Genomic DNA, 11,044 nt, shown 5'->3' with positions numbered 1-11,044 from the left:
AAAACAGTGCATAAATAAAAAGGGGCCGGGCATAGTGGCTCATGGCTGTAATCCCGGCACTTTGGGAGTCTGAGGTGGGTGGATCACTTGAGGTCAGGAGTTTGAGACCAGCCTGGCCAACATGGTAAAACCCCATCTCTACTAAAAATACAAAAATTAGCTGGGTGTGGTGGCGCGTGCCTGTAGTCCCAGCTACTTGGGAGGCAGAGGCAGGAGAATCGCTTGCACCCGGGAGGCGAGGTTGCAGTGAGCCAAGATTGCGCCACTGTGCTCCAGCCTGGGAGACAAAGCAAGACTCCATAAATAACTAAAAAGGGAGCTGATGAAGAGTTATTTCTGGGAAATGGCAAATGCCCACAGGTGACCCTGGTGCCAGCAGCTTCTCTCCCACCAGACCTGTGCTTCCCACACAGCCCCGCCTGCTCTTCTCTTGGCTGTAGACTAAGGGCCCGTCACCGGGCGTTTATCTAACCGGCTTTTTCCTTTGTGTTCTGGGCCTGTTCCTTCACCTCAATGTATTATCTGTGTGTGCTCCCTTCTGGGAAAAGCGACATCCCACGTTTGTGTGATTGATACGTGAAAGAAGAGCCTCATGTATAGATTGTGGGCGAGCGATTGAGCCCCGTGACCCCTCACGTGTGACCCACAGACTGTGACTGTGTCCCCTCAGCCTTTATTTTCTGGACGGTCACAACGTATTCAGTGTGTCCTTGAGACAGCCACCCAGCCCTTGGGGTGTTCCCTGCGTGTCCTGGGGCGGGCAACTTCCTGAGGGTGCAGTGCTGGGAACAGAGACTCCTTCAAGCCTGGCCACCTTCCCTCCTGTGCCGGCTGCTTCTAGGAGATGCTGTGAGACGATGCCCGGCTCTGCGGCGGCTACCATGCCCTAAGGAGCAGAGCCTCCAGGAGGCCCCCAGGCTGCGCTGGACGCTAAAACCCCAGCACCTAATCACAGTCAGCAGCTTCCCTCCACCGACAGTGATCTGCATGGTCCATTCCTGGCGGCCTGGGGGCCTCGCTACAGTTCAACCTGGCTTCCTGCTTCCTCCCCAGGGGAGATTAGTGTCATGTGTAAACACGGACAAGTCACTGGGTCCTCTCTCCAGGGAGTGCCTGGAGAAATTCAACCCCCCAGCTCAGCTGCAGCCCTTCCTGGGTCAGCTCTCCACCCAGAGACCCGGGAGCTTGCCCGCAGACTGCCTGGCCCGCTCCAGCTCTGGGAGGGTGAACTCCAGAGTGCAGACGTGAAGATGCGCATGCTGATCCTGGGCATGAGGGCCGGGCTGCACTCGTCCGTTCTGTGCATACTGCCTTGAATTTTTCATATCCATCATAGAAAAAAGTGATTAAAAATAAAGGATGAGATAAACTTGGAGAGAGAGGATGCAAGCTGGACCCTGCTTGCCCGTCCCATCCCTGCCTGGTGGCGAGGCAGCCACACCCCTCATCGCCCCTCCTCTGCAGTGGGCGGCTGCAGGTGGGCGAAGCTCAGGAAGACCTGTTCCAGCGAGATCTGGCTCACAGAGTAGTCGTCCACACTGTACTTTTCCTTGGCTTTCTCCAGAATACCGAAAACCTTTGGGAAGCAGAAAAGTCACTGGTAGGAGAGAACAGGGCCCAGGCTCCTGTGCGGAACCTGGGAGTCCCCTGGCAAGAGGGGCTGGTGAGGCCTCCACAATTCTACCCGTGCCCAGCCCCACCCCAGAGTCCCAGAGAGGGCAGCCCTGCGAGGGCACCGTGCTCACCCCAGAGTCCCAGAGAGGGCAGCCCTGCAAGGGCACCATGCTCCCAGGGAGAGGACACTGGCTAAGAAGGAGCCATCGGGGACAGGGCCCAGCCTCCTCCTCACGCTGTTCCCAGCTCAGAGTACAACCTTGAGCCAGCGATGTTCCCTTTCTGAGCCAGTTCTTTTCTTCCCCCCCATAATTAATTTTTTTAGAGAGAGAGTCTTGCTCTGTAGCCCAGGCTGGAGTACAGTGGCACAGTCATAGCTCACTGCAGTCTCGAACTCCCAGGCTCAAGCGATCCACCCACCTTAGCCTCCCGAGTAGCTGGGACCACCGGCATGCACCATGATACCTGGCTAATTTTTATTTTATTTATTTTATTTTTTATTTTTTATTTTTTTGAGACGGAGTCTCGCTCTGTCACCCAGGCTGGAGTGCAGTGGCTGGATCTCGGCTCACTGTAAGCTCCGCCTCCTGGGTTTACGCCATTCTCCTGCCTCAGCCTCCCGAGTAGCTGGGACTACAGGTGCCCGCCACCTCGCCCGGCTAGTTTTTTGTATTTTTTAGTAGAGACGAGGTTTCACCATGTTAGCCAGGATGGTCTGGATCTCCTGACCTCGTGATCCACCCGTCTCGGCCTCCCAAAGTGCTGGGATTACAGGCTTGACCACGGCACCTGGCCTAATTTTTAAATTTTTTGTAGAGACGGGGTCTATGTTGCCCAGGCTGGTCTAGAACTCCCAGGCTTAAGCAATCCTCCCGCCTCAGCCTCCCAAAAGTGCTGAGATTATGGTGTGAGCCACCATCCCTGGCCCTTTTCCTACTGCACACTGAATTCCTTTTACCACTGATATTTTGGATATAAAACCCCCAGACCAGCACGTATCAGTGTGAGTGTTAGGGGAGAAATGGAAACTCAGTCCTCTGTGGAAAAGAGTCTGCAGTCACACAGAGGGAGAGACCCCTGGAGGGACCTCCCCCAGCCCCGTGAATGCCCAGTGGGGCCCCTGGGACTGCCTTACCTTCGCCCAGCTGAGGTCGCGGCCTGGCAGGTGGTAATGGACCATGCCTTGGTGCTCGTCTTCCAGGATGCTGCCTACACAAAGGAGAGACGGTGTTGCTGTGAGGGCCGGGCTGGAGGATCGGAGAGTGCTTGGGTGCTCAGCACTGGAGTCCTTGTCCCAGGGATTGGGGAGATGGGACTTGGCAGGGGCGAGGCACAGACGCTCCACACAGCAGATGGGAGAGGCCTAGGCAGGGGCCCAGGGCCCACCCAGTGGGGGCTGCCAGGGCCAGCACACACCTGGAAAGGTCAGGTCCACAAAGGCCTTGAAATCCTCCAGCGCCTCCTGCTGCCCTTCGCTCTGCACCTTGGCCCGCAGGGAGTAGCCGCTGCCAAACTTGCTCTTGAGGTGCTGGGGGCTGCCCAGGCACTTGAACTGCCCCTGCACCATGATGGCCAGCCGGGTGCACAGGGCCTCACACTCCTCCATGCTGGGGAGAGGGCGGGGCCTCAGACAGTGCTGGGGGTGCCAAAGGCTTGTGCAGACAGGAAAGCGTTGGTCCCCCAATCAGGCAGTTCCTGATACGTGCAGACACTGCACCAGATGCTTATGCGTCTCCTGGTCACCTGGCTCCTCCACGGCCCACCCGGTGCTGAAACTTCCAGTGACCCACGGACCCAGGCTCTACCTGTGGGAGGTGATGACGATGGCCTTGCCAGATTCTCGAGCTCGTGCCACGGTGTCCCAAAGCAGGCGCCGGGCCACGGGGTCCATGCCAGTAGACGGCTCGTCCAGGAAGATGACAGCAGGCTCTCCGATTAGGGCGATGCCAGTGCTCAGCTTCCGCTTGTTACCACCACTAGGGGCAGGAGGGTGCCGGGTGGGGGAATAAGGCTGAGAGTTAGCATTGGCTCCCGTGTCCCAGTGGAGGCCCATGTCCCAGCAGAGGCCCACACCCAGCAATTGCAGAACAGCCCTGGTGAAGAGGAAGGAGCTGTGTGTGCACCTGGAGAGCCCACCACATAGAGCTAGAGGCCCCAGAGAAGGCTGTTCCCAGGGGCCCAGTGCACGCACCTACACAGGAACACATGTGCCCGCACCTAAGAGGGACCACCTACACAGGAACACAGTAGCCCTGGCATCTCTCGCTGCTGGCTTTGTCCCTAGGTGGCAGGCACTGTCAGGGCAGTCCCTCTCCTACCTGGAGCTACCTGGGTCACACAACCAAATACCAGCTCCATCCTGGAGCCACAAGTGGGAGCTCTGGCTGCTGACCTGAGCAGTCACTCCCAGCTCTATGCTATAGGGACCCTGATTCTGACTCCAGTCTGGGAAGGGCCAGGGCTCTTCTGGTTGCAGGGGCCGGGCTTGGGAGGTGCACCTGTACGTCCTGACCAGCTTGTTGGCGTGTGGCTCCAGCAGCAGGCCCCGCAGAGTGTTCTCCACGCAGGCCCCGATGTGGCGCTCAGGGATGCCCCGGAGCCGAGCGTACATGACCAGCATCTCCCGGCCAGTCATGTGGTCCAGCAAGGCATCAAACTGTGGGCAGTAGCCGATCCGCTGCCGCACCTGGGGTCAGAGCATAGCCGGGGAGGGAGGTGGGTTGGAGGGAAGCCTCCTTCCTCCAGAGGGTCACAGGGACTACCCTTGAGGTGCCCATCCCTGCACCTGTCTATGGTCCCTGCCAGTGTGTGTACACGGGGGGCGCTGGAGCTGTGCACAGGCCCCGGTGGCTGCCCACAGTGGAAGCTCTTGGAACAGGGACACAGGAAGGATGTGGCTGGTGTAGGGAGGCTTCCAGAGCTGCTCTCAGAGCCTGGTCCAGGACAGGCAGCCATGGGATTAGGTGGTACAAGAATGGCCTTTACATAGAGGCAGACTCAGGGCTGGCCACCCACTCGTTCACGCCTGGGACGTCTAATGTGCTAGGACTCTTTCTTCTCCCTCTAAGAAGAAAGATTTATGGGCACCACCTTTGGGGTGAGCACTGCTTGGTCAGATGGTGCAGCAGCTGTTCTCTGTGCAAGTGACCATGTCCAGCAGAATTAGGATGTGCCTGCTGCCATCTGCCTAGCTACCTTCGGCAGCTGGTTGGGAGCAGGAGTGCCTGGGTTCTGTGGATTCTAGATACTGGATTTCTTTTTCTTTACCTTCCTTCTTTGGGGTTCTCAAGCTTCCAAAATCTTTTTTTTTTTTTTTTTTTTTTTTGAGACAGTCTCACTCTGTCGCCGAGGATGGAATGCGGTGGCGTGATCTTGGCTCACTGCAACCTCTGTCTCCCAGGCTCAAGTGATTCTCATGCCTTAAGCTCCCGAGTAGCTAGGATTATAGGCACCTGCCACCACACCCTGCTCATTTTTGTATTTTTCTCTAGTAGAGACAGCATTTTGCCATGTTGGCCAGGCTGGTCTTGAACTCTAGACCTTAAGTGATCTGCCTGCCTTGGCCTGCCAAAGTTGGGATTACAGGCATAAGCCACGCTCCCAGCCCAGAATGTTTTTAATCAGTTTGGGAAAAATCTTAGCCGATACCTTTTTGGCTACTACCCCCTGCCACTCTCTCTTTTCCTTTCCTTCTGGAACTCAGATTACATGTACTGGGGACTTCTCACCCTCTCCTCCATTGCTAGATCATATACGGTTTTCTCTCCCCTGCATAGACTTTCAATTGCATCATTTATTTCTGTAGACACAGTGAGTTTATAATCTTTTATAATCTGGCCTGACGATGCAGATCTAACGCCTATGTGCTTGTCCCCCCATGGGGCCTGTGTCTGTGGCTTCCAGTCATGGTACTGTCTCCTCTGTTTGCTGTGCATTGCCTGTAAGCCCTGGAACACTCTATGGGGAAGTCTGCAGCCTAGGATGAGGCTTTCCTCCTGAGAGGGCCTGCACGTACTCTGGCCCAGGGCCTCTGCTGTCCAGGCTCCCCTGGCGTGAGCTCAGGAGAGGACTCTGCGGCCACTTCTCAGGCCCAGGCCCTGCCTTCCATTTCCCCTGCTCTGCTCGGCAAGCTCGACTTCCCATGCAGGATCCGGGCAGAGGTGCAGGAGGGCTGCCTCTGGTCCTTCTGCGGGGAGCTGGTGGGGTTCAGCTCAACATGGGAAAACTGTTGGTGGGCCCAGGGCCTTCCGTCCCTTCACCCATCAAGGCCTCTAAACCCACACCTGAGCTGCCTGGACACAGAATGGCCTCTGCGCAGAGGTGGCTGTCAGTGCTGAATACACCTCTCCAGGCTCATCGATGTTGGCACCCATCTCTCTCCCCTCCCATCGCCTGCTAGTTCTGGCGAAGCTTAGCTTTAGCTCATTACCTTGTCTCGCTGTCCAGAGGCACGTGCTGGGCCCATTTCAAGCCACAGATGCAGCAGCTGTTTGCAGACAGCATCCCTCCGTCCCTGCCTCCAGGGTGCCCCCTCCAGCCATGCCTGCCTCACCCCTTTGGAACCTCCTGGCTGCACCCACCTTTCCGACATCAGAGCTGATTCTGTGACCCCCAACAAAGGCATCCCCAGAAGTGAGGCTCTCCTCCCCAGTCAGCATTTTGAAAGTTGTGGTCTTCCCGGCTCCATTGAAGCCCAGCAGGCCAAAGCACTCCCCTTTCTGCACCGCGAGGGAGATCCTGTCCACGGCCAGGAGGGGCACCCGCTGCTCGTACACCTGCAGGCACCCGACGGAAAACATGGAATGCAGAGGCCTGGACGCAAAGCAGAGCAGCCTGAGCCTCAGCGCCGCAAGCTTCCAGGGACAGGGTTGGACCCTGGGGACAGCCAGGTAGCCAGCTGGCAGGAAGGACTCCACCCCACATTGCAAGGGTACCTTGGAGAGTTCCTTGATAATCAGAGGTGTGTGGAGCAGGGAGTCTGGACTGGGGGCCACGATGCGGGTCCTCTCATCCGCCACATCTTGGTCCTCAGGAAGCACAGGCATCCGGGTGTATAATTCTGTCTGATTGACCAGGACAGAGACCGCGTGCATGAACCCAGACGCAGGGTGGCTCCCGTGGAGAAGGGAGGGGCGGGGGTGGGATGTGGGAGGTCTGGTGGGACTAAGGCCTTTGTCCCAATCCTAGGCCCCACAGGTGCGACTCAGACCTTTTACCAGAAGACACAGCAGTCTTACGGGGCTGAACTAGCATCCAGGAGACATAAACTATCTGAGGAAAAAGAACTGTGTGGGACTCATGGAGAAAAATCATAAATCTCTGCTGGGGAATATAAAATAAGATTTTAAAACAATTTTAATTTTTTTTTTTTTTTTGAGACAGAGTCTCTCTCACTCTGTTGCCCAGGCTGGCGTGCAGTGGCGTGATCTTAGCTCACTGCAAACTCCGCCTCCTGGGTTCAAGTGATTCTCCTGCTTCAGTCTCCTGAGTAGCTGGGATTATAGGCGCGCACCACCACGTCCAGCTAATTTTTGTGTTTTTAGTAGACATGGAGTTTCATTGTGTTGGCCAGGCTGGTCTAGAACTCCTGACCTTTGGTGATCTGTCCACCTCAGCCTCCCAAAGTGCTAGGATTACAGGCATGAGCCACCATGCCTCGCCTTAAAGTAAGATTTCTGTTTTCAGATTTAGAGATGGGAGTCTTGCTTTGTCACCCAGGCTGGAATTCAGTGGTACAATCATAGCTCACTGCAGCCCAGACCTCCCAGGCTTAAGCCTCCTGTCTCAGCCTCCCTAGTAGCTGGGATTACAGGTGTGTACCATCATGCCCGGCTAATTTTTAAAACTTTTTAGAAGAGAGAGGGTCTCACTATGTTGCCCACACTGGTCTTGAACTCTTGGTTTCAGGTGATCTACCTACCTCTGCTTTCTAAAGTGCTGGGATTACAGGTGTGAGTCACCATGCCTCGCCAAAGATTTTAACACATGGAGACAGTTCCTTTTTTAGAGAAGTCTGACTATTTTAAAGAAGTGAATTCCCCCTCGGCTAAGCTGTATGTGCAATGCAATGTCAACACATTTGCTTTTGTTTGTTTGAGGGAGGGGATGGAGACCTGAAATAACGGACGTTTTCAGTAAACACATGGAGCACCCTCAGCCCCATGACCCCTCCTCTGGCACTGGGTGTCCCTGGGCACCACCTCTGCTCAGCAGGACGGCCCTGGGTCCCCAGGCTGACTCTTTGGCGGGGGCTCAGAACTCGACAGCCCTCGTGAGTGGCAAGGGCTGTGCCCTACCCTGGCTGTAACTGCTGGCTGGTGCTGAGGCCATATAGTGGGAGGCCATCTGGTGCAGGAGCTGCTTGGTGGAGGAGGTGGAAGCCGCCCCGGGTTGTGCTGGGCCCAAGCAGAGGCCTGGGGAGCATCCCACCAGTGTCCTGGGCTCCCAGCGCCGCTCACCAGTGTCCGCCTCCTCCGGAAGGCGCAAAGCATGCCCCTGAGTCTCTGCAGCAGGTTGTTCTCGATGAGGAAGAGCAGGATGAGGTAGGCGCACCCTGAAGCAGCCATGGAGGCCACGAACCTGCCGACCCCCGGGGCGCTCCAGGCATAGAAGTTCTCCTGGTACTGGATGTCTGTGGGGCGAGGGAGTCACTGTGTCCCGAGGCCTGGGGCGCCCTCCTCCCCTCCCAGGTTCCCGGCCTCCACTCCCCTCCCCAGGCTGCTCAAGGCGCCTGTAACAGTGTCTCCTCCATGGGGAGATGTGAAGGCCAGTAGGTCACGGCTGCCTCTCGAGGCACCACAGCTCAGAGAGGCCAGGCACGTAACAATCCAATGCAGTCCCATGAGCGATGTGGCAGGCCCAGGGCAGTGACAGCTTGCCTGAGAGGCACAGGCTCTGTGGGAACCCTGGGCTGCCTCCTGGCCAGGACAGAGACCGTTACAAGCACAGAGGGGTGTGTGGGAGGCTGAGGGGGCCCCACAGGACAGGTCCAAGTTCTGTCCCCCTGGACCTGGGGTTGCGATCTTGCTTAGAAACAGGGTCTTTGAATATGTGATTAGTAAGGATCTTAAGGTGAGACACTGGATCAGCGTGGGCCTTAAACCCAACAGCAAGTGTCCTTATAAGAGAAAGGCAGAAGGAGATTTGAGACAGGAGACAGGAGCCGCCATGCGAGGATGGAGGTGGTGGTGGTGAGGGGGTGCGGCCAGAAGCCCAGGATGCGTGCAGCCACCAGAGGCTGGGAGAGGCAGGAAGGGTCCTCCCCCGAGCCGTGGGGGATTCACTGCTGGTGCTAAGTGCTGGTCTGTGGTTCCTTGTTACAGATGCCCAGACACTGAGGCAGGTGGGAGAATGGGAGCTCAGATATGGGGCCTGGGAGCGAGCAGGCACGAGGGGGCTACTGTGGGAGGCGGGGCGAGGCAGTGCAGAGGAACGCACCAGCCCCAGGCCACTCAGACGCAGAGGAGCCCCTGCCTTGGGAGGCCCCTCTTCAGTGGCCACGTCCTGAGGACGCGGGGGTGCTGCCCAGGGTCGGGGCTGGGACACTCACTATATTTCTTGCAGTAGTGGGCGGCGACCTCAGAGGAGGTGCAGTACCTCCGCGTCTCATAGTTCTCATAGAAGCTGCTGACTGCCATCCCCAGACAGTGGTTGGGCAGCACCAGGAACACGTGATCCAGGGTTTTGGAAAGTTCTTCCAGTTTTACAGCTGCATTGGGGAGGTAAGATCAGTCTGTGCTGGAGGGCACACCACACTCATCTCTAGGACAGGCCTGCTCAGGGCGGGCACAGGGCCTTGTCCGTGCTGTGCGGAGTGAAGGGGCACCTCCCAGGGACACCCCTGCCGGCTCTGCACAGGGCAAGGATACCGCAGACGCCTGCCCACCAGTCATAGCTAGCCGGGCAGGGCCAGCTGGGGCAGAGGGGCTGGTGAGCATGAGCTAGGCCCATTGCCTGAGGCCTGCCTCGGCTGTGGCGGGTGCCTCCCTGTCTGGGCGGAGCGGCTCCATGGATGGCCATGGGGGCTGGGGGTGGTCTCCAGGCGCCCACCTGGGATGCGCATGATGGTGACCATCAGGAAGGTGGCGATGCCCGACAGGATGTTGAAGATGGTCAGCCTCGTGTAGGCAGTGGCCGCCCCCGAGAAGAAGAAGTTCATCAGGTACATGAGGGGGATGATGGCCCAGCCGTAGAGCAGGAGCAGCAGCAGGGTGTCGGCCACGTGGCCGTCCCGCGTGAAGGCACGCACGTCGAAGGCCTTGAACACCACCTGTGGCGGCACAGGGAGGCACTGCCATGCACGCCAAGCTGAGAGCAGCTCACGGGTGGGGAAAGGGTGAGAGGAGCATCTGGAGGTCCTCAGACCCCTCCTGGTCAGCTGGCCCATGCCCATCAGCCCCACAGGCCATGTCTGGCCCCCGCGGTGGCTTTCAGCCCCAGGCCCTCTCTGTCCCAGTTTCCCCTTGTCCCCTTGCACTGGGAGCTGTAACCAGGGTGGCTGCTCTGGGCGCTGCCCATGTATGGAGGGCAAAGGCTGAGGGTGCAGGGAGGAGGCGAGGTGGCAGCCGCCAGGGGATTCCAGCCGTGCTCCCTGAGTTGGGCTGAGCTGCCGGCCTAGGCTGCCCAGCTGGTTCTGGTTCTGCAAGGGGGTCCCAGGGCAAACCCCCTGCGGTCTGCAGGGGAACGGACCCAGCACCCTCTGGCGCTCACCAGCAGCAGCAGACTGGGGATGAGGAAGGAGATAAGGTCCCACAGCAGAGCAGAGAGCCAGAAAGTGGCCACGTGGACTCCGCTCACAAACTGCACGTGCTTGGCCTGCACGGCCCTCTCGCTGACCGCCAGGATGGAGAATGTGCTGGCCAAGAATGCCATGGCGAAGAGCAGGTTGAGGGCAATGTCGAATCCCTTCCGGCCCCTGCAGGGGACAGGGAAGGTCAGGGATGGAGCACAGCATGCCTGGGTGGCAGGAAAGGTCGGGTATTCAGTTATGACTGCCCAAGGCATGCAGGGCAGCAGCCCAACCGATAAAGGGGCTTATGGGAGAGCACGAGCACCATGGTTCCATACCAGGAACATCTGCCCCCACTGGAGAACGGCTCCTCTGGACCTCCTATGCTGATCATGTGACGATGGCAGTGTCACTCTCCTCATCACCCGCCCCCTGCCCAGCTCTCAGCCCCATGGCTGCCTGCGACCCTGCCCAGGTGTGGAGGTCCTGAACCCCGCTGCATCCCCCTGGAGTGTGGCAAAGGGAAAGCCTCTCCGGGCCTCTGCGCATTATTCTAGGATCCTGAGTTGACAGCAAGGAGAGCAGATCGAGGGCTGCTGCTTTTCTGTTCTCGGGGCAGGGATGGAGCTAGAAGCTGGGATGCAGCCATCGCCAGGCCTAGGCCTAGCCTGGAATGTGGGTGGAGACGACACTGCCCTGAGG

At 58.1% G+C, this 11,044-nt stretch overlaps 1 protein-coding gene across 1 annotated transcript in view; it reads right to left on the bottom strand.

The window, feature by feature from the left end:
* Nucleotides 1–653: 653 nt before the first annotated feature.
* The window catches only part of LOC101000026 (ATP-binding cassette sub-family A member 3), a 60,105-nt gene continuing 49,714 nt past the window's right edge, over nucleotides 654–11,044 (bottom strand). The window contains exons 23-33 of the mRNA XM_003916379.4: nucleotides 10,324–10,528; nucleotides 9,664–9,883; nucleotides 9,164–9,322; nucleotides 8,073–8,245; nucleotides 6,549–6,677; nucleotides 6,195–6,389; nucleotides 4,113–4,300; nucleotides 3,420–3,590; nucleotides 3,031–3,221; nucleotides 2,750–2,823; nucleotides 654–1,576 (exon numbers count right to left, since the gene is read on the bottom strand). Of these exons, the coding sequence (XP_003916428.1) occupies nucleotides 1,445–1,576; nucleotides 2,750–2,823; nucleotides 3,031–3,221; nucleotides 3,420–3,590; nucleotides 4,113–4,300; nucleotides 6,195–6,389; nucleotides 6,549–6,677; nucleotides 8,073–8,245; nucleotides 9,164–9,322; nucleotides 9,664–9,883; nucleotides 10,324–10,528 (1,837 nt within the window). The 3' untranslated portion in view covers nucleotides 654–1,444. The remainder of the gene's footprint in view (nucleotides 1,577–2,749; nucleotides 2,824–3,030; nucleotides 3,222–3,419; nucleotides 3,591–4,112; nucleotides 4,301–6,194; nucleotides 6,390–6,548; nucleotides 6,678–8,072; nucleotides 8,246–9,163; nucleotides 9,323–9,663; nucleotides 9,884–10,323; nucleotides 10,529–11,044) is intronic.

Source organism: Papio anubis, chromosome 18, assembly GCF_008728515.1.
Source record: "Papio anubis isolate 15944 chromosome 18, Panubis1.0, whole genome shotgun sequence".
Taxonomy (NCBI): domain Eukaryota; kingdom Metazoa; phylum Chordata; class Mammalia; order Primates; family Cercopithecidae; genus Papio; species Papio anubis.
This window is presented reverse-complemented; position numbering and strand designations above follow the sequence as displayed.